At 37.8% G+C, this 21,538-nt stretch overlaps 6 protein-coding genes across 17 annotated transcripts in view; 4 read left to right on the top strand and 2 right to left on the bottom strand.

The window, feature by feature from the left end:
* The window catches only part of RhoGEF2 (Rho guanine nucleotide exchange factor 2), a 29,559-nt gene extending 28,162 nt beyond the window's left edge, over nucleotides 1-1,397 (top strand). For all 6 annotated transcript variants that reach the window (XM_043422969.1, XM_043422970.1, XM_043422968.1 and 3 more), the window contains 4 exons: nucleotides 82-299; nucleotides 483-630; nucleotides 811-854; nucleotides 1,051-1,397. In XM_043422969.1, coding sequence (XP_043278904.1) covers nucleotides 82-299; nucleotides 483-630; nucleotides 811-854; nucleotides 1,051-1,152 — 512 coding nt within the window. In that variant the 3' untranslated portion in view covers nucleotides 1,153-1,397. The remainder of the gene's footprint in view (nucleotides 1-81; nucleotides 300-482; nucleotides 631-810; nucleotides 855-1,050) is intronic.
* Nucleotides 1,398-3,282: 1,885 nt separating this feature from the next.
* Nucleotides 3,283-4,510, top strand: LOC122412976 (uncharacterized). Its single transcript, XM_043423012.1, has 3 exons — nucleotides 3,283-3,597; nucleotides 3,851-4,084; nucleotides 4,162-4,510. Exons 1-3 carry the CDS (start codon nucleotides 3,445-3,447, stop codon nucleotides 4,294-4,296), a joined length of 522 nt encoding a protein of 173 aa, XP_043278947.1. The 5' UTR covers nucleotides 3,283-3,444; the 3' UTR covers nucleotides 4,297-4,510.
* A 284-nt stretch (nucleotides 4,511-4,794) lies between these two features.
* INTS7 (Integrator complex subunit 7) lies at nucleotides 4,795-8,979 on the top strand. Its single transcript, XM_043422973.1, has 5 exons — nucleotides 4,795-5,221; nucleotides 5,519-6,387; nucleotides 6,499-6,644; nucleotides 6,728-8,228; nucleotides 8,516-8,979. Exons 1-5 carry the CDS (start codon nucleotides 5,146-5,148, stop codon nucleotides 8,780-8,782), a joined length of 2,859 nt encoding a protein of 952 aa, XP_043278908.1. The 5' UTR covers nucleotides 4,795-5,145; the 3' UTR covers nucleotides 8,783-8,979.
* Mocs1 (Molybdenum cofactor synthesis 1) lies at nucleotides 8,843-12,282 on the bottom strand. 4 transcript variants are annotated; one of them, XR_006261466.1, is made up of 7 exons: nucleotides 11,636-12,041; nucleotides 11,430-11,547; nucleotides 11,087-11,254; nucleotides 10,409-10,860; nucleotides 10,063-10,297; nucleotides 9,806-9,947; nucleotides 9,594-9,729 (listed from the first exon to the last, which is right to left on the bottom strand). XR_006261466.1 is itself a non-coding variant. In XM_043422989.1 (6 exons), exons 2-6 carry the CDS (start codon nucleotides 11,500-11,502, stop codon nucleotides 9,092-9,094), a joined length of 1,566 nt encoding a protein of 521 aa, XP_043278924.1. In that variant the 5' UTR covers nucleotides 11,503-11,547; nucleotides 12,061-12,282; the 3' UTR covers nucleotides 8,843-9,091. The 4 variants fall into 4 exon arrangements, 3 of the variants coding, with proteins under 3 accessions (XP_043278924.1, XP_043278923.1, XP_043278925.1); XM_043422989.1 differs by lacking the exons at nucleotides 9,806-9,947; nucleotides 11,636-12,041 and adding an exon at nucleotides 12,061-12,282 and having other exon boundaries at nucleotides 8,843-9,729; XM_043422988.1 differs by lacking the exon at nucleotides 9,806-9,947 and having other exon boundaries at nucleotides 8,843-9,729; nucleotides 11,636-12,038.
* A 674-nt stretch (nucleotides 12,283-12,956) lies between these two features.
* On the bottom strand, nucleotides 12,957-17,351 carry LOC122412960 (zinc finger protein 436-like). Of its 4 annotated transcripts, none has more exons than XM_043422984.1 (10): nucleotides 17,211-17,351; nucleotides 16,224-16,465; nucleotides 15,727-15,963; nucleotides 15,005-15,531; nucleotides 14,669-14,910; nucleotides 14,401-14,581; nucleotides 14,095-14,332; nucleotides 13,866-14,006; nucleotides 13,496-13,774; nucleotides 12,957-13,416 (listed from the first exon to the last, which is right to left on the bottom strand). In XM_043422984.1, exons 2-10 carry the CDS (start codon nucleotides 16,443-16,445, stop codon nucleotides 13,180-13,182), a joined length of 2,304 nt encoding a protein of 767 aa, XP_043278919.1. In that variant the 5' UTR covers nucleotides 16,446-16,465; nucleotides 17,211-17,351; the 3' UTR covers nucleotides 12,957-13,179. The 4 variants fall into 4 exon arrangements, with proteins under 4 accessions (XP_043278919.1, XP_043278918.1, XP_043278916.1 ...); XM_043422983.1 differs by lacking the exon at nucleotides 17,211-17,351 and adding an exon at nucleotides 16,942-17,098; XM_043422981.1 differs by lacking the exon at nucleotides 17,211-17,351 and adding an exon at nucleotides 16,548-16,890.
* A 410-nt stretch (nucleotides 17,352-17,761) lies between these two features.
* Edc3 (Enhancer of mRNA-decapping protein 3) lies at nucleotides 17,762-21,457 on the top strand. The gene is made up of 5 exons (XM_043422998.1): nucleotides 17,762-18,230; nucleotides 18,341-18,537; nucleotides 18,616-19,009; nucleotides 19,086-19,337; nucleotides 19,562-21,457. Exons 2-5 carry the CDS (start codon nucleotides 18,380-18,382, stop codon nucleotides 20,153-20,155), a joined length of 1,398 nt encoding a protein of 465 aa, XP_043278933.1. The 5' UTR covers nucleotides 17,762-18,230; nucleotides 18,341-18,379; the 3' UTR covers nucleotides 20,156-21,457.
* The last annotated feature ends 81 nt before the right edge of the window (nucleotides 21,458-21,538 follow it).

Raw genomic sequence — 21,538 nt, 5'->3', positions numbered from 1 at the left:
GACTTCAAAAATACGTTGTAATAGTCTTCTTTTCTTTTGCGCAAAAATACTTTAATGCATTTCATTAATTTTTCTATACAGCCAACAATTTGATGGGAATGTTGAATTCTGCACTTGCTGTTACCGAAACCGAGGCTGTTTTGGCTTCGAAAGGAACCATCGTACCACCTTCTACCAGTTGCGAAACTACTGGATGTCGGGTTGCGAGAAATCACACTCATCCATATCAGCCAGTCATACCAGTCGCAGATTTACAGCCTATTTGCCATTCTCTGACTTCACAATTATCGCAGCTATTGGTGCGTAATTTCAATTGTTAAGTTGAAGTAAGGATGTTAGCGAGAAAACAATATTCTCAACTTACCGGTTATCGATTTATTTATTTTCGTGGCTTACTGCTTTGCTGGATGTGCATTGCACATTTAAAACGAGTTCTCCACTGATAACAAATGATCTTCATTCGACTGTTTATACTTTTACAGGAAATCGTTAAAGACCGAGAGGATGAGCGTGAAAGGTTACGCAAAGAATTGAGAAGCAGTAGAGAACGCCTACACGCGATCGATTCGGAAGCTCAGCGTCTGCAATCCAACGTTCCTACAGTGGAAATCCATACTCAGACAGATCACGGTACCGTATAAGTTTACTTTCAACTCTCAGAACCATTTTGCTCAGCTTAGGACTCGATTCAATTGGAATAAACAAAAATATGCCCAAAAACAACATTTACACACGTGAACTGATCGAGAAAACAATTTTCAGGCGAAGTTGAAAGAAGCAATTTTCAATCTGTTTTTTCATCAATTGCAGATGGTGTTCCAACTACCGAGGCTTGTTCCAACATCAACAAAGATGTAAGTTATCATCAACAATTTTAAGTACGATTATTCGTCGTGATTGCCAAATAGACTGATTTCTGATCTCGTTCTCGGAAAACCAGTGTAATTCCGTAACTGATTATCCACTGAAAAATTATACTCTCGAGTTTTAAAAAAATTGCGCCAGTGGCTTTATGAATTATAATTATTCGATGAATTTTTTTGTTCGTAGGAATTTGTGGATGCTTACGGGGACCCGGAGGAAGAGGTAGAATCGAAGACGACAAAGGGTGGTGGAATCGAGACTGACGTGATGGGCGACAGCGTAGGTTGATAGCCCATCGATAACTGTAATGTTTTCATATTCAAAACTCGTCTTTTCGGGAAGTTGTCAATACAACAAAAGTTCGTGGGAACGAAAAAGCAAAAAAACAGAGCAAGAGCGATGGCTTATCGAACGTAACGATGTCATAATTAGGTGTTCGTGAGAGCACAAAACTGAAAACTATTCGTTTACGTTTAAAATGGCGAAGGAAAGCAAAGAAAAAAAAACAAAAACAAAAACGCCTTTCACAAAGATTTTATGTAAATAGTTTTTTAGTGCCCGGCGTTAATGCAGCTTAATTGCATTTAAATGGTCGTCACACGACTGTGTTCGATGGAATTATGCGAGAGAAGATTATCGGGGATTTTTTTCTACACTCTTGCTAGAAATCCTTGATCGATCGTTAAAGTAGTCGAGTATTAAAACGAAATAACTATTAAAACAAACGAAAAACGGCATGGACAAATAAAACCATTTCTAATACGTATGAATGTGAAGCTTTTTACAAGCATATTTCGACTTTCTTACGAGTTTATTGATACTATAATCAGAAACAAAAAACAAACTAAGAGAATTGAACAGCTAATTATCATGTTATTCCAAGACTTTTGCCTTATTTATCAAACTTTTGTACACCATGCTGAATTTTGGCATCGTGTTCTCGTTGCGATGAAGAGAATTATTTTTTTGCTCGAATTTTTGTCATTATTAAATCATGGACTGCTTACATAAAATCTTTGCTACTATTCAGTAACAAATATATCAATAATGATGAGGTACCATTATTATTTCGATTACAATTATCATGATTACAATTATTATTATTATTATTATTATTATTATTATTATTATTCTACTCCTATGTACATGTAAAAACAAGAAAATATTTAATAACATTATTTAGTATTATTGTATTAAAAACAAAAAAACGCACAACTTTATAGAATTAAGACTTTTTGACGTCTAGAAAGCCCGAAAAATCTAATTTTTTAAAATCATTTTTTTTTAGCTATGAAAAAAATGAGATCTCGAATAACTTCGAGAAAAAAAAGTTAGTGTCTGAATTATTTTAACGAAAAAAAAGCAAGTTGATAATGGCATTTTCGTAATTTTGGAGTATTCTGAGTAGCGAAGATTTTCGAAATATTAAATGTTAAGGAAAAAAAATTTAGGGCACTGGCAATTTTTTGGAACGAATTCTTTCCTCATTTGACTCTTGTTGTCTCTGTGTTTGTTATCTTATCAGAGATTAGTTGAACGCACGATAGGAACGTAGGAAATAATTCCAACTCCGTCGATGATGCGCTGACGAAGTTGTTGTGTACATGTTAGGAGAGCCTCGAGGTCATCGAGTGAAAATACCGTTATGAATCAACTCCGTTAGGCGTGGCGAACGAGAGCGACGAAGAGAAAAAGAGAGGAGGAAAGTGAGCTAAGAAACATCAGATCAGAAGGATTGACAATACGTGGTCTATCTGCTGGCGATACGTTCGGTTTTATTCTGCTGAAAAAAGACTCATTGTCTCATAAGTCAGTTTATTTATTTGAGTCTTTTAAATTTCTCAGTAATCACAAAAACACAATCATGGGATGCAATCCAGTGCAATTTATTTTATGGCTCGTAATACTAATTTTTCTATCATTTTTCGTCGCTTTCTTCTGCGCCCCGTTGTACGTAATTGTCCACTGTTTATCGGGCATTTTAAGTCCTCTATCGGTAAGTATTCGTTTTTTTTTTTCAGTTTTCCAACATCTTTTTGACTCTTTAGAGTGCAACCTTTTCACAGATGTAACTTTTTGTGATATATTTTTGGGTATCTATTTTCGTTCAAATTCAATATGGTGAATATAAACATGGAAAATTGGATGTCAATCGGAAATTTTCATTTTTTCAAATTACTGACCCGTCGAATTCGAATTGAAAAGAATAACTTATAAATATGAACTTCAAAAATATCGTCGCAAGAACTCGAATGGTTCAATTACATCTTATTCTACACACAAAAAAATGACTAATGACATGAAACACTGAAATGTCTGTTTCTAATCAACAGGACTTTGCGGATTTACTTCTAAAAGCTTGTCAGTTTCCACGTTATTGCGTTGATAAAATGCTGTCATCGTAAGAACATTGCAAAATCGAAAAAGGACATGTTGGCGCCATCTCGTCCCTATTTCGTCATTCTTTTAATTCAATTTTTTTCTTTTATTAATCCCTACCATATCACTGATACACTCTGTATACTTATACATTTCTTGGAGTAAGGCGATATTTTGAGCCAGTATAAAAATAACAGAAATATGCGGAACATAGAAATAAAAGCATCGGTTCAAGACTGGGAAACTATAAACGATAAAGCCAAAGAACTCAGTGGTTCTGAGCCAACGACGATTCGACAAAATGATACATTCTTTAAAGCAGAGAAAGGACGATTGAAACTGCGTCGATTCGAGGTTAGTTATTATCACAATTACTCGTACTACTTTACATTCATCATTAATGAGTTTCACAATATTCATTAAACAAAGTGAGGAATTTTCTAGTTATATAAGTTTGTAAACTTCGACTCTGAGTTACTCAAGTGTACTGTAATTCGACGATGCACTTTATTAAAATAATGAAAAGTAACAGCAAAAGGAGCATGAATGAATAATTTTGTATTCATATTTGATGGACTTTCACATAATGATTCATATTCATGATCAGGATGGTTCTGGAGAATTAATATTTTATGAAAGGCCAGACATATCAGGACCAAAGTTGTCGAACTACAGAAAAGCAAATCTAAGTGCAGAAGACTGCAAACAAATTGGTGACGTATTGACAGAATCGAATGGAGTTCTTGGAACAGTTGAGAAAACAAGATATCTGTACATGATTGGACAAAGTCGGATTCACATTGACAGAGTTCTGAATTTGGGCACATTTGTGGAAATCGAGGTAATGGAGCATCAAATTCAAGCGTTACAAAACAATGAGAATGAGACGAAATACTGGATTCTCTGTTTTTTTTTCAGGTTGTTCTAAGGGAAGATCAAACTCCGGAGACTGGGCAAAAAATCAGTGAAGATCTCATGGAAAAATTGGGCATCAAAACTACCGACTTAATTTCAAAGGCTTACTTGGATCTCTTAGTAGCCAAAATTCAATAACGATGCAAATGTGCAAAAAAAACCTGGTGAAATCCGCCTTCCACTAATTCTTAATTTTTACTCTAATTAAAATTACATATTTTAATGATATGAAACACCTGCTGTGTTCGTTAATGGTTCATTTGAATAATCTTACGCTCTAGAAGCCACACTTTGTACCTGCGAGGCATCTAACTTAAACCCTGCAAAGAAATATATATTTTTCAAAAACTTTCATCTGCAGAGAATTTTTTCACACACAAAAAAGTTCACTATAAACATCACATATTTTTGTGTCATTCTCCATTCCTGTACATTTCACTTTTATTTAAATTTAAAAAATATCTCGTCACAAGCCGCGCCTTTGAGTAAACTTTGCAACATCAGTCAGTAACTTGTTTTGTGTAGGGTTTTACTTATCCGATGCATTCTGTTTTTACTGTCCGTCGGTATGGAGATTTTGCTCCGATCCGTAAAGAAAAATGTTATAATATATAGTTGGTCGAGGTTTACTCATTTACCCAGTTGTGATTGGTCCGATACAGATGTGCCCGATAGAGTTCTCTGCTGCTAGAATTGTTGCGGTTTCCGATTCCGATAATATTTTCGGTCATTTCATTACGGAGATTTACTAAAATGGATACCTGTCACAAACTTGGTCGTATGATATTATTTTAACGGAACATTAGGCTTTAATTTCAAAGAATTTTATTGTATTCATAGCTATGTATTTAGCAATAGCAGTAAAGCAATTTTCGTGACTACAGTAGTCTACACTTGTAAAACTTCACGCTCGATTGAATAACCCGGCTTCATAAAATAAAGTGTAATTATTGGTATCGGAGTTACATATAACAGTGACAATAAAAAATGAATTCATTTAACGAAACTGGTCCGGGTGAACCAGAGCAGGATGCTAATTCTGCCTTGATCGAGCTCGACAAAGGTAACATTAATTTTGCTTCTAAAAACACAGTGTTTAGTCTCAAAAATTTCTCGCTAGTACTCTTCGCTGTTTGATATGACAAATCTTGGTTTCTAAAATAATCCATTTATATCTTTTTCTCATTATTATCATAAACGTAAATACTTAATCAGATATGGATTTTCCAATAAATACCAGGACTACTTCTAAAAAATGTATCTTCCAATGGTGAACATGAACCATAGTAGAACTAAAATATGAGTAACAATCACATTAGGGAATCAGTTTTATAATCACAATTTTTTTTGTTGCAAACAGGATTGCGTTCAAAAAACACAGGAGAAAGATGTGAAGCCATAGTTCGCTTTCCACGACTTTTTGAAAAATATCCATTTCCGATACTCATAAATTCAGCACTACTAAAGCTCGCCGATGTCTTTCGTTTGGGGAGTAATTTCTTGAGAGTATGGGTGTTAAGGGTATGTCAGCAAAGTGAGAAGCATTTGGACAAGATATTGAATGTAGATGAGTTTGTGAGACGTATATACAGCGTCATTCATTCCAATGATCCGGTTGCAAGAGCCTTAACTTTGAGGACACTCGGAAGCGCGGCTGGGATAATCCCAGAGAGGCAACAGGTTCACCACAGTATCAGAAAATCTTTGGATTCTCATGACTCTGTGGAAGTTGAAGCTGCAATTTATGCCGCACGAATGTTTGCTGCTCAATCAAAGCTTTTTGCGGTATCAATGTGCAGCAAAATATCAGATATGATAAGAGGTCAAGCGACTCCAGCTTCAATGAAGCTCCAGTTAATACCAATTCTGCAATACATGCATCATGACACATCCACTGCTTCCATGGTCAACGAACTTTGTATGGAACTCTTGGGAAGTTATCCCGCTGTTGAATTCGTTAGAGTGACTTTGAGTGCTCTCACAACTTTAGCATCAGCCACTCTCGTTGATGTACCGAGCCAAGTGACTTTACTATTGCGTTATTTACACGACGATCCTCGCCTCTCAGTCAAACGACACGCTCTCCAATTGCTTCATCGTTTGGCGAGGAGCGGTGTCCATCTATGGCCTCAGGGTGCTCTCACTAATTTGATCGACAGTACAAATACTTTGCTCCAAGATGGTGCTGGAAATACTGATCTCCTCATACGAACACTTGATGTTATTGAGGTAAAACAGAAAATAAAAATGACCACTATTGATATTGGTCAAAATAATGGTGATATTTATAATAATAATTATTATTGTGTCCAATACAATAACATTTTTTGTGGCTCGCAGGTATTGAGCAGGAGCGCCGTCACTTGTGATGCAAATATGGAAGAAGGCAGTCCACTGCTTTTGCTTTGTGTTAACGCTTGTTATTCACCGGATCCGTTCGTGGCAGTGAAAGCAGTTACCATTTTGTCAAGAATTGCGTGTTATTGGTTAGAAATTTTTTTTTCAATGGATATCGTTGGAAAAATTTGGTAGGCGATTAACGTTATATTTCTCTACTTTATCAATACAGTTACGAAGAAGGTTTGCCAGTGTACGGGATCCAAGATGTAATTTCGTCCCTCGAATCATTGACGGTTTTGCTGTCGCTCGCGGACGAGCATGTATATCAATTGAAAGTGTGCCTGCAGTCAACGGTAAAGCTTTGTCAGGCACAGCCCAGCCACTGTTCGATATTTGTTGACGCGATAGGTTCAACATTGATGAATACGAGTACGGAGAATGGACTGAGCGAGAAACAAACGGTTTTGTTGTGCGAAGCCCTCGGAGCTATTGGGAATCTCGGTGACAATGTTTTGCTGCCGTTGTTGCCGGACATACTCGAGAAAATGCAGCAAACAGGCCACGTGCACACGAAAGTGATGTTATGCACTTTACTCTTTCAAATGGTAGCTGGTGGTTACGAGTGGAATAGCGAATGCCTTGAGGCAATACGACGAGTTATTCACAGCGTTGACGGATGGTCGAAATATCGTATAGCGCGAAGCGCAGCTCGTTATGGTCACCACGATATTGCAACGAGGCTATTCAAGAAACTGAAAGAAGCGGTAGCTTCAGAACAATTGCACTTTTGGCTCTCAGGATTGGAACTAATGACTAGCGCCGAGAGTTATGGCGACGGCGCGGGTGAAACGCGAGCTGAGCAAAAAGCTGCGATTCTCGATACCCTCAACGGTGCGATATCGCGTTATGCAAGCGCTTGCGCTTCATTTAAAGCCGCAAGTACACCTTTGCGCAGTTTACAGTTCGCCAGCGAGTACGCAAAGCTCCGCTGTGAATTCCTTCAAGCTCTTGGACAACTTTTACACTCTTGCAGGTCCCTCTGTACTTCACCACCACCTGCCATCGCCCACTCGATCGTTCTCTCAACCAAGGACGATTTCCAACGTTATGGTCGCGTAACTTACCAACTCCGAAAATCATCTCAAGACTTGCGCACCTGCGCTGACAACTATCAAAAATTGTATCAATCCGCGTTCGACGCCGATCCAGGCTCCCTCAACAATATTAGAGTTTTACAAGAACTCTGTCGTCTGATGGCCAATAGCGTCGATCGCGTTTGCGGTGGGTTCGCTGCCGGTCCCGTTTATCAACCCGATGAAACGGAATTTAATTTCGGCGAGACTGTTGAAATCCGCCAAATGGCTCGGTATCTTACCGAAGTCCGCAGACTCGCGCCACCCTGGCAAGTCAAGGAAGAGGATGAATCCATCAGCCATGCCAGAGTCGAATGCCTTATCTCGCAAGTAATGCTTTTGGCTGGTGGCAAGGTTCGTCTTCCGCTGCCACGTTATTTCTTCCAAGCTTTACAATCGACCTCTGTGAAACTCTCGGTCTCGCCTCAACCCAGGGTATTCGGTGAACCCGTGTGTGTTCCGCAAGGCTCTCAGCTGGCGCTTAAAATCGAAGGGGTTCTGAGACACGGGAAACGTGGCTCTCTTTTCCGTTCGGTCGACGCTGTTTGTATTTCAATCACCACCACTCCACCCGCCAAAATCAACAACGATCATAAGGTCATTAGTTTTTTCATTTTCTACCGTTGGGTTGGTAATCGCTGAAGCGTTTTATCACAGAATTGTTTTTCTCAATTTCAAGCACTCAATTGGCACAATCTTATGGAATTACGTGCAAAATTTCAAACATTTTTTTTGCTCCAAGGAGTACAGTTATGGGTTATCCGTAGTGTCATCAGATACTTCACGTGATAGATCAAATTTTTCTTCCAACGTTGAGAGGAGAGTCAACTTTTAAACGTGATAGCAGTGAAATTATTCATGTAAAATTACGGATGTTTTTACAGAGCAACTCTCATACCTCGGATCTCAACGATCTCCAACAAACGGTCACTCCTCATCGTGACTTTTTCGCCTGCGAATTTCTACTCTCCCTGGGTAGTTGTCCAACCGGTTCAAGTTCCTGCAACGTCACCGCGAGCCAAGGAGGACAATTTCAGGTCACCGCAAACGCTAGTATTCTTGACAAGGATGGTAACATATGGAAATGCGGCCCACGCTCGTCCCTTCAAGTTCGCGTTCACGAAGAACCGTCGAAACGAAAATTAACATGATCTTTATTTATGAGAGAGAGGGAGAATGACACTTTCGACGATTGAATTTGAAAGCAATGCTGTTTTTTTACCCATTTTTATAATCACCAGAAATAACAACAATATATCCCTGTAAATATCGTAGAAAAATATAACATTTTGTAAATATGTCAGCGTATTGTGGAAGAATGCGACATTAAAAGAAAGTTTCGAAAATATTCTTCGTATGTCTAATGAATATTTACATAAAGAAATGGAATGTTACGTTAATATTATGCAGAGTGAGAAAATTATCCATTTTTATCTTTGCACTGCAAAGTAAAAACTGCGTTAAACCTTTGTTTCATCTTTAAAGTAATCACCGCTTTTTCCACCGGTTTTTGAAATTAATTCTATTGCACTAATTTGTAAAATGGAGGGAGAAGCGGCAGCCTTGCACATGTCATAAACTGTGAGTGCAGAAACACTAACAGCCGTCAAGGCTTCCATTTCAACCCCAGTTTTACCGCTACACCGGACTTCCGATTGGATTTCGATCCTATCAAGGTCAGGGTTAAGTTTAACCGTAACATTAACGTAGGTCAACGCTAAAGTGTGACAAAGAGGTATCAAATCAGCTGTTTTTTTGGCTGCCAGTATCCCAGCGAGTTGAGCAACGACCAGAACATCACCTTTTTTCATATTGTTCTCAGCAACGAGACGACTCACTTCAGGTCCTACGGAGACAAATCCACGTGCTTTGGCGACACGGGATGTTACATTTTTTTCACCCACATTGACCATCCTGGCCTTACCACTGTCATCAACATGCGATAACGTAGACGAGCTGAATTGTCTCAACATTTTGTTACTCGACAACGCTCGAAATACGCTCGCTGATGCAACGAACAATCCTTCGGTATTTTCCCAAATTTGTCCTACTTTTTTTGGAAGTTTCAAATCGTCGGACAAATATTTCACGTAGTTACCTGTAGAGATAAAAAATAATTCTTTTCCAATCGCAGAACAAGGTTTGTCAAACTGAGTCGAAACTTCGAGAGAAACCTTCAACAAAGCGATAACGTTATCTCGTCTAATTTTGTCCAGGGAAATCGAAGAATTACTCTACGCGATACGCGAACGATCGTCGATCAACCACCGATCAATATCATCGGCCTATTTTCCATCTCGCTAAGATTGAACATGCCTGAAACATATTATTGCGTTAACGTTATCGCCACATCGATTTTTTTAAAATTACACTCCAGCCTAAAACCCTTTGTCTTGCAATAAAAATTCTGGTTTCTCTCAATCTTAGTTACCAGCGTGTTGTTTTTTCTTGCGTTGAACTGCACGACCAATCATTTCTTCCAGTGCATCGGTTGATGCACCATTTCGTAGAGCATCCCGCAATGAAACTTCGCCTTTGCCTTCGAAGAGACAAACTTTCAAATTTCCGTCGGCCGTTATTCTCAAGCGATTGCAGGAATTGCAGAAATGCTGGCTCATCGACGTTATGAAACCGACTCGTCCCAGGAATCCAGGCACACTGTACGGCTATAAATTTCACAGAAAAAAAAATTGTTCTGTTACTAGAAACTCGAAAATTATACGAAACCGTGGAAAATTTCAAACAATAATATTGTTGTTGTTTTTTTATAATCACACCTTTGCAGTATCGTTGGGTGTGCCTTGGAGAGCTTCAAAGTCGGGAAATTCCTGCCTAATGATAATTTTCATTTCTTCAAAAGAAACCATTTTTGTTTCATTCCATTTGTTACCAGAAAATGGCATATATTCAATAAATCTAACGTCGATCGGTTTGTCGCGGGTCAATTTGACAAAATCAACGAGCTCGTCGTCATTGAACCCTCGCATAACGACACAGTTTATTTTGACAGGATTATAGCCCAATTGAATTGCTAAATCGATTCCAGCAATCACCCTTTTCCAGCCCTTACGACGAGTGAATTTCTCAAAACGTTCCTCGTGCAAAGAGTCCAGAGAAATGTTGAGGGCGTCGAGACCTGCTCTTTGAAGAGCTGGTAATTGTCTGGTCAACGTTAGTCCATTCGTAGTGATGCCAATTTGTTCTAGACCATCCAACTCTCTCAATCTCCCTGGAAAACAATCGGTTTTGTTCTAGCATTTGGAACCATCTGAGGAAGTGATTACTTCGATGCATTTTTTTAATGTCGATCGACCCCAAATTCTTTTCCTATAATCAGCAGGTTACCAAATACATTTGAAAATATTTGGTATTCATGGCAAACTTAAAAAAAATAATTCAGCTCTACAGTAGATGATTTTTCACCTAGGAATAAGAAACAATAAAGCAAACTTTACCGACTATATCCACAATATCTTTCCTCACGGTAGGCTCGCCACCAGTCAGCCGAATTTTTTTTACTCCTTTCTTGACAAAAATATCTGCTATCTGAATGATTTCATCAGTCTTCAAAATTCCATCCCTGTGCGTTAATTTCACACCTTCTTCTGGCATACAGTAAAGACCTATAAAGAGAAAAATTAAGTCGTTCATTGGTTATTAATAAATATATTTTCTCAATCCTTCACAGCCGTCTCAACTTGAAACTGAATTTATCTTCATTTGCAGTACTGCAATACTTCTTGAGTGAACATACAGCTATGGAGTATGTATGATTTTTGAATATTAATGAAGACATACATCTCAAATTGCATCGTTCCGTGACAGATATTCTTAAGTAAGTATGAAATCTTCCAAAAGTATCGACTAGCATTCCAGGCTGAGAATCCCTTTTTAACTGGTCTCTGAATTCTTGTACCTAATTGGAAAAGAAGACCATTTTCAAGTTTAAAAAATATCTGGTTCTATATTTCTATTGCTTACGAAAGTATCCAAAAGATTCTCACTCGTTGAGAAGTTTTTGGTAGTGTAGGAGAATTCAAAGACATTTGTCTCATAAAAATTCGTCGAACTTGCACGCTCGTAGCCATTTTAATGTCACAATTATCGTTGATTTATACTAATGTTTCAATTTTTATCAAGATCCACAAGTTTTCTAGACGATAGCTGAATGATGACTCTTCAGATAATCACGTTTTTTGTTCCAGTGTATTTTCGAAAATAAAAATACTTATGTAACTCTAACGAGCGAAACGAAATGCCAGACATGTTAAAAAACATTGAATATGAGAGTATTCTCTCAGTTTCGACGTAAGTATAGTTCTGTAATGAGTATCATTTTCATCATAACGAGATCTGTTATTAACGACCATTTGTCATTGTCGTTGGGCAATAATATTTCACTATATATAATTATACAAGAGAACCTAACCCCTCTTTGATGTCAAACGACGTCGCAAGTCGCAAGTCGCAAGACTATACATATCATATTTTCTCCCTTCCGATTCTGAAACTTGGTGAAGCTTGAAGATTTGATAACAGCTCCTCTTGTGACTTGTGACAAAATAACGATTGAGATCTTTCGAAACAACAAAGAGGCTCTACTGTTATTTTTCGAATATTAGTTGAGTATATACTTCTAGAACAGCAGTTCAATAATTCTTCTAAAAACGCGAACAAAAGACTGATGCAAAATATTTCAATTTTTTTCCCTGTGCATACATGGGCCATAGACATTGATAAAATAAAATTTAGTTTTAAAACTATTAATGCATTTTACATTATAAATTATTAAATTACCAAGTGAATACCGTTATGTGGATTCAAATAAAATTTGAATCTCTTTCGATTGTTATTATGACAAAAGATATCAAGAATAAGAAAAAAACCTGACCGTCGAAAAATGTATTACATAGTCTTGACAAAAGATAAATGGAGATATTTGACACGAAGTCACTTAATTTCATGTATTTAGCCATGCAAAAATCTATGAACAAATGTATTCCTCTGAAATTTGATGATTAGAATATCAAGTTGAAGGTCTCTGAGAGAAGCATGAATTTTTTGAGGGCGAAAAAAATGGTTAAATGTAAACGACCCAGGTGACCCATGTGTCGACAAAACGTTTACCGATGCAATGTTAATTGTTTTTTATATGGCTCCTATGATTGTTGGTTACAAATGTAAATCTGAATTCGTTGGTACAAGAATACTGCCAGAGATGAGACAGAGATCAGTACGAAACTAGAATATTCTATATGGACAACCCATTCGGAAATGTATTCAAAAATTACATTAATTTTGGAAAATAAATGACAACACAGTAACTGCAGAAAGAAAATATATTTTCACATGTTTTTTTCTACTGTCCATAAAATGTAGAAATAAAAGAAGAACTAAGAATCAATACAAGTTCTTCAAGGCTTATTGTAATGGGAGTTATAATTACACCGTTAAAGAAAGAGAATTCAGCTGGGATAACCGAGATGCAATAAAAGGATCACTTGATCGTATATCAGAGCAGGTACTCCGAAAAATAGTTGTTAGATTATTATGTATTTTGAACGATACTGAGCCAACGACTTGGCTCTCCATTAACAGCAGGAGGTATTCTTATTTGTACAACACGGACGGAATTTTTATCGGTAACGATCTCTTTGTAATTGGAGGTGCTGGGGACAACGATTGTCTCACCGTCTTCATTCGTGTTATAACCGTACACTTGTTCTACTTGTTGATCGGTTTCGTCTGACTTGCAATCTAGTGCTCCAGTATCGACGAATGTTATCTAAAAAAGTACAAAATATTAATTTTACCTCAGAGAAGAGAGAGAATAAATTTATAAAAAATACTACTAAAATACCAACCGCATTGTCCTCAACGCGTTCGTGATCAGTTTCCTCCTGTCCCACATTATCTTCAGTTGAAATATTCAATACATTTTCCTCCTGATAAATGCTATCGGCGTTTCGCTCGATAATAACGTGATCTTTGAGATCAGCGACGTACAATTCAGTTTCTTCAAGTTGTTCGTTTTCTGCTCCCTCCATCAGCAACTCCACGTCACCTTCAGGAATATTGATCACTTCTTCGTCGTCTGTTGTTAACCTCGGTTGATTCACGACAATGGTATCGTTCAGATGACCCTGATCATTGTTTCAAATGCAATGACGATTGCGTTAAATCGAAAAGTATACGCCAACATCGTTGTTTTCAAAGTCAACGAATAATATTCACCTGCGTCTGCATGTGAGCGTACAGCAACGGTTTCCTCATGAAACCCATCCCACAGACGAGACACTCGTACGGCTTTTTATCACTGTGAATGAAACGATGAGCGTTTCTATTGTCCCGGCTGTTGAAAGCTTTTCCGCATACCTGCAACGTTTTTCAGTTAATTCAAGTCTCCTTTTCTCTCCTCGTTCTTCATGAAATTTTAGTATTTACTACATTCAGGCTTCTTTACCTCACATAGATATGGTTTTTCACCGGTATGAATTCGCATGTGTTTCTTGAAATGTTCGGGATAAACGAAAGTTGCGGTGCAAGTTTCACACTTGTAAGGCCTTTCACCGGTATGCGCAGCTTTTATATGGTAATCGAGGAGTCTTCGTCGCTTGAATCCTTTTCCACAGTCGTCGCATTTGTATCTCTTATCGTTGTAGTGCGTCGCTCGCTTATGAGACTGAAGATTCGATCTTTGGCTGTCGTGTACGAATCAAAGTTGAATATCATTTCATAACTTAACATTCTTCTGGCTCAAAGCAATTACCTGAATGTGGCACCGCAAAATTCACACTGATAAGGCTTTTCCCCAGTGTGCGTACGTTCGTGGTCTCTTATTTCCGCTTTACGAGCGAAAGCTTTGCCGCACATTCTGCATATGTAAGGTTTGTATCCGGTGTGCACAATGTTATGAACTTCGAGATTATGGTGGGAACCGAATGCCTTTCCTACAATATTTTCACAGAAACGAATTATGAAACGTCGGCGTATGTAAGGCTATTTCAATATTAGAGAGATGCTTTTTGAGTACGGACCACACTGATGGCACACGTATTCTTTAACGCCATTGTGAGTCCTTTCGTGCTGATTAAGATTTTGTTGACTCAGAAAAGACTTGCTGCATTGGCTGCACTGGAAAGGTCGAGGTCGCACTTCATGAGTTTTCGCGTGTGCTTTGTAGGTATACTTTGAAGCGAAATCTTTGCCGCAATTTTCACAAACATACGGTCGCGTACCCGTGTGAGTATTTATGTGTTCTTCCAAAAGATTTTTTGAACTGAAAAATGAAAAAATGCAAATGAAGACTAAAAATGAAATTCAATTACAATTTTGGTGGTTATCGAAAAACCTGCTTATCATATCTCAATTACCTGTATCTTTTACCACAAGTTTCGCAAGGCCAAGATTTCACTTGTGGATAATGAATGCGTTTGTGAATACGAAATAGTCGTAAATTACTGAATATCCGGTTACAAACTTCACATTGAAAATCACCTTCTTCCTTTGCCACATGATCGTCCATGTGAAGCGATAATTCGTTTCTCTTTTTGAAATCCATACCGCATATGTCACAAATGTACAATCGAGAATCATGAACGCTTTTAACGTGCAATACTATCTCTTTTGCATCACCAACGACTTTTTCCTCGTCGCTCGAACACAACAGACACGTGTATTCCGTACCGTCTCTCATTACTATTTGTTCATCCGATTCCTCTACTTTTACGTTCGATTCTGGTTCTTTCAAATTTTCCTCATCCTTTTCGCTGTCATCTTTCAACTCGTTCGTGTTTGCGGTCGTCACCGTTGTCTCCATCTTCACAACTATTTCGTCATCTTCCTCTATGTATTCGACTGTTTCCATCGGTACTTTGTCAATGTCGTGGACCAAATACTGCTGTCATATCATTTCATACGTTCATCAAATTTCTCATATAATTTAGAGTTTTAAAACAGTGTCTTAATTTAGGGAAATAATTAACCCTTAAAGCGCACACTGGATCGTTTTGACCCCATAAGCATATGGATGACGCAATAAGTGTGCACTCGAAGGGTTAAATGCAAATGAGAGAATTCATATTAGGATCATTACCTCACTTAAGTTGTCTATACTTTCCGCATCTTTCATCTGCATCGAACTTTCACTCTCTTTTTCATCGTAATTTAGATTCAGAGTTTCTACTATTTGACCGTCCGATTGATCTATGTAATCGTGATCATTGTACTCATCGTGGATCACTGCTTCGGGCATGATTTTTCTCACGGTTTGATCATAATGTGCGTTCAATTCTGATCTTATCTCCGTCAACCTACTCTCAAGTTCGTCAAACTGCAAAATTTGAATGATTAGCGAGACTTCTTACAATTTTACATGCATTTTGCTTAGAAAATTGAAATTCTACATTACTTGGAATAATACTGAAATTTGCTAACAGGTATTTTTGCTAACTATTTTACATGAGTCCAACGAAACAAATATCTCAAATTATTTTAAAACGGCCCACAAACATTCGTGGTTTTGTGTGTGTTATTACAGAACTGATAATTCTGATATGATGAAAAGTTATTCCGACGAAACAAATATCTTACCTCGTTGAACAATTTATAGCATTTCTTGCATAGAAAAACGGAATGGGCAGTTTCTGGAGTGATTTCTTTTTGGAGAACTGAGCAAATAATGCGAATCAGAGGTTTGTCTGAAGAATTAACAGTGCTGTTCTCAAAAATTTGGATGCTATTTCGAGAGGATGTTCCAACTCTGATGTGGCATATGAAGCAATGAGTAGAATCCTTAACAAGATCGTTCGTCATGGTGATAAGACCTTGTAGCACTGTTGAAAAAAATTAACTGTTAAAAGAGAACAAAAAATAAAAAAAAATCATTTTGCTTACAAGAACAAAGTTCAATCTTACAAAAACTGATACAGCCTAGTTTTATTTTTATAATCATCGGAAAAAATGTCTTGAGCGAGGAAACGAGTGAAAATGAACACATCGAAATTTGTAAGCGTTTTGAGATAAAGCAGGGACAAGAACAATCCCATGATTCCAGAGGGTATGGACAAAATTATTATTTCGAAGCATATTTATCATGAATCCCGTTTAAAATGATGGTAAGAAACAATAAAAGTGTTTCCATGAATTGACAATAATCGTATACGAATACGACTAGTGAATGAAGTTCGAGAAAAAAAGGAAAACGTCGATTTTTGATTTAGCACTTATTGGCTCTCACTTGCCCGCACAAAACAAACATATTATAACAAGTATATAAATAAATATATAGAAAAAAGTTGCCAGCACTGACTCGGAAATTTTCCTTTTCTTAATCCGAACGATTGGTAGCGAGTGAATGGGCAACAGCAAGCAACGAAAACTCGGTGCGGCTACCAACGCCATTTATTTTTCCATGATAGGGTAGGGATGGAATAAATTCTAATAAGCCCGCGTGGGCAAAACGAAGAGGCAATGAGATTCGCCAATGCGTCGCTTTTCTCTCTTCCGCGGTACTTCAGTACATTAAAAATACGAGAGTCAAAGAAGAGTCTCGTGTAATCCTAACCCAATTTTACGTACCAGTTTGTAAAATGAGATTACCGAATAAATAATTAATGAAAATTGGAACAACGCTAGGTTGGCGCAAGGAAATATATATAGTAATTGTGAAAAAATATCGGGTGGTATAAGGACAGTGATCGCGGATTGGTAAGCTCGCGAGCGTGTATCAATTCACATTTACTACACACTTTCCTCTAGCGACGGATTGTAGTAATACTTTTTGTGGTCCACATAGTTTTTTCGGTAGGTAATATTGGGATCCAGTACTCAGCCTTCAGCTCGATCAATAAAAAAAAATTATGGACTTGCTGCCCCCCAGAATTTCCGGCGGAACCGACTTACTCGGCGCGAAAGTATTGAAAAAAGTCAGCACATGCCCTACCGCATTAAATTGAGGAATACCATGAATATAATTTTGGAATTTATTATTAATTAATTTACAGATTGACGAATTCAGTTCAAATGTAGAAAGAAATCCAAACTTAATCGGCCAAGTTCACAGAGGTCCGAGTATTGCCGAGTAAGCGCTGCGTTCCATTTCAGTCGCGGTCACTAGACGCTGCTCGATAATATCACTTCAAAATTGAAAAAAAAACATCAATTTAAAATCAATTGGCAAAGTTCTCGGAGGTATAAAAGAGAGGTAACCAGTGAAATGCAAGCTTTTCGATAAAGCCGTGAGTGTCTCTTGCGGCGTTCTTGATCATTTATTCTCATCGAGATTACAATCGTCGCGCACGCATCTGTTTGAAAAAATTACATGTTCGACGTCTCCGATTTGTAATCAGTACGGAGCCGAAGAGAAAATTTACAAAAATACGGTGATATTGAATTAAAAAAAGGCACAAAAAAAAATAGAATCAAAACAAGATTATTTGGAACAGGAAAATTTTGCGGTATTGGAGGGTGGGTAAGTTAAAGAAAGGTTAAATGAGTTTGCAAGGTACAAGGCGAGACTGACGGAGGTTTATCGTCGGAGAAGTATATTTTTTTTATCCATTGACAACCGAAACGAGTGTTGCGGCGATTTTTTTGTCGGTAAGTATATTCGAATATCAAATCGCATTAAATAAGACGAAACCAATTCTATTGATCTGTAATCTCGATAAGTGAGAACTGTTTTTATCAGTGTTTTCATTCATACGCAGATTTTCGTAAATATATGTAATTTTTGGAGCATTATCGAAATGTCGGAACAATTTGTCGGTTGCACGGTGTCGGTTAAATGCGTTGATGATATGGGAATTTATCAAGGCCAAATTCTAAATTTTAATCGGCAAACCATGACCTTAGCCAAACCTTTTAGGAATGGTGTTCCACATCCGATGCCTCAAGTCGTTATAAAGTAAATATATAGAAACATAATTGTACAATTATTTATAAACATTGAGCTATTCAAATAAACACACATTAACTTTTGCAGTGCAAAAGACATTGTGAATTTGCAAATAATTGCGACGGAAGAGGCTGCTACACCAGTTAAAGAATCTCAGGCTCGGAGCAAAGTATCAGTGAAACGTCCCATTGCCAAAAGAGCCGGTAGGTCGGTGTCAGAATCTATGCCGCCTGGGCCTCAAACTGTTGCGGGTCAGGTCCAAATTAATCCTAGAAAGATTGTTGAACCTGTGGCGGTCAAAACAGAGCCATCTTCGAATGGCAAAAATGGCACAGATGTCAATGTTAAGCCCAATCAAAAAAGAGTTTCGCAGAGGCAGCGATGGCAGGAGAGAGATGAACAGGCTTTTGGAACACCTATTGATCAGTCGCTCAATCAGGATTTTGATTTCGAGACCAACTTAGCATTGTTCAACAAGGAGGTTTGTTAATTTTAATAGAAAATGATTGAATTTCAAAAAAATCTGACTTTTCATCTGTCCGTTTCAAATTTTGTAGGCAATTTGGCAAGAAATAAATTCTCTCAAGCAAGATGTTGTGGGACAATCAGAGAACAACCGAGGCAAATATCGCCATGATGAAAACATCATAGAATCTGAACCAACGGCTTATCGCCAAATAGTTGTTCCTTGTGCTAATGAACAGGAATATGTGACTGACGATGGTTTAGTTATACCAAGCATAACGCTCGACCTACATCGTCAGTTGATTGGCGCTGCTGATCGATTAGGAATCAGTTGGGAGAGGAGGGTAAGCCAATTATTTTTTATTAATTCCTGTTTTCTGCCATAAAAATCAAAAAATCTTATCAAAACATGATTGACAATGTAGAATGGCCACTATGAGAAAATCCTGTTGCAAATTTGATGGCGACCAACCGAGTCATGGAGTGTTCCAAGTGTTTCTTAGCTTTCTGAAAAAAAAGCATTGCAGAATAAGGAATTTAAATTCCGAATAATGGTTTGAATTTACAGGTAGAACTTTTGGGTCGAGCGGGAGCGGAAATAATACTTCAACTTCTGGGTGGAGCGCACCGATTGAGTCCAAAAAATGCGCACCAGTGGCCAACGGTCGTGGCGCTTTGCGGGCCTCATCGTTCGGGTGCGGCAGGTGTTAATTGTGCGCGTCAACTATCGAGTCATGGAGTAAAGACGGTGGTCTATGTGGAGAATTCGGAAAATGTTTCGCTCCTGCAGGAATTGTCATTGTACAAATTGACCGGTAACAGAGTCGAGACGAAGGTAGACAAATTATCATCAGCTGTTGATCTGATACTCGTGGCCCTGTCAGAGGAGCATTCACCTAGGACAACTACTGCAGTTGCAAAATGGGTCAACAGCAATCGAGCGCCTGTCCTTGCGATCGAGCCGCCAGCGGCTGGAACACCTGGTATTTCGAGTAAATTTAGTCTCCTCGGCGCTTTGCCACTTTCTCACAGCCCTGACAACGGTCGTCTTTATCTCTGCAACCTTGCGCTTCCTGACCAAGTATTTTCCGAAGTTGGTATCACATACAAATCGCCTTTTGGACCGAAATTCGTAATTCCTCTCCACTTGAATAATTCTTAGCGAATTAGGGGGGGCCGGGAGAAAGCTCCGTGAATGATTTATCGAGAGCACCTCGAATGCACTTGCTTCGGCTGTATTTTTCAAAGAATACGAAAATTCAAAGTCCAGTCGATGGTTAAAAAGCAACGACAAACAAAAAACCACAAGATAAGAGAAAATCAATGAAGTAACTCGCGCGATGTGACCATTCGTACTCCTGCTGATCCTCGACGTGTACAACCGTTAAATACACTGACGAATACAAATAAATATCTATATGTAATCCTACTATTTGTCCGAGGTAACACGGAGATATCACGATTTTTAAACTAGCAACACTTAAGGTAATCTTAGGTTTATCGGTCGATATCGATATACGAACATTTAATGGAGTTAGAACGATAAGCCATAGGTCGCGAAACTGATGAACATCCTTCAAAAATCTCAGTCACTTTGTTCATTATCTTACGAGACAACTTCTCGCTTGTCTAAAGAAAAAAAAAAAAAAAACAATGAAATTTTCGTGAAATTCCGAAAACTTCATGACTGAAATTCTGATGGAATAACTTCGTACATTTTTCGATCAAATCGAAACGTTATACTTTCGCATCAAGCATCACAGCGTAGGATATCCCGATTGATCACGGAGATTCACCGAGAGACTGGGTTTTTTTTTCGAGGAATTTACGGCGAATACTTATTATACTCCCTGAAAGTTGAATGAAACAATTTTTTTGTTTTGTCATTTTTTCCTCCTATTTTTACAATTAAATATACTCAACGATCCAAGAGAGTGATATTTGCGGATTAAGTTGCGATGGATTTTCTACGTTAGAAGGCTCTAAATATTTTACACAAAAACTACGAAATATTTGTTATTATAGATGTGTCTAGTTCATGAGAAACACAGGGAAGAGACGAAAGTGATTATGTAGTACCGATTGCTCCAATTGAAAAAGCGAGTACAAATGCCAAATTGCATTTTAATGAAAGTGTCGTTGCCCCGCAGAGAGCGATTAAACGTCGAATTTATTTGTAATGTGATTATTGCATTATTTATTTGTATAAAAAGAGAAAAGAAAAAACAGAAACATTGTATTTGTAAATTTTGGTAATTCACTGGCCGTACGCGAAATCATGTAATTATAGTTGACTTATTCATTTTTCATCGCTCCCCCAGAATACAGGATACTCTTGTATAATCGTTATATATAAATTTTTCATTGGATTTTAAAGTTTCATTTGTAATTCTTCTATATCTTGTAAAGGGGTTCAATGCTATGTTGACTGATGATCTATAATAAACGTAGTTAATTACCAGTCTACGATTGTTATCAATTGTGAGAGTTTCAGCCTCAATTCGACGGCTCTTTTTCTCTATTATTCTTTTTCGTGTGTTCGACC

The sequence above is a fragment of the Venturia canescens genome, chromosome 7 (assembly GCF_019457755.1).
Source record: "Venturia canescens isolate UGA chromosome 7, ASM1945775v1, whole genome shotgun sequence".
Taxonomy (NCBI): domain Eukaryota; kingdom Metazoa; phylum Arthropoda; class Insecta; order Hymenoptera; family Ichneumonidae; genus Venturia; species Venturia canescens.
Note: the sequence above shows the minus strand (reverse complement) of the source record. Positions and strands in the feature narration are given on the sequence as shown.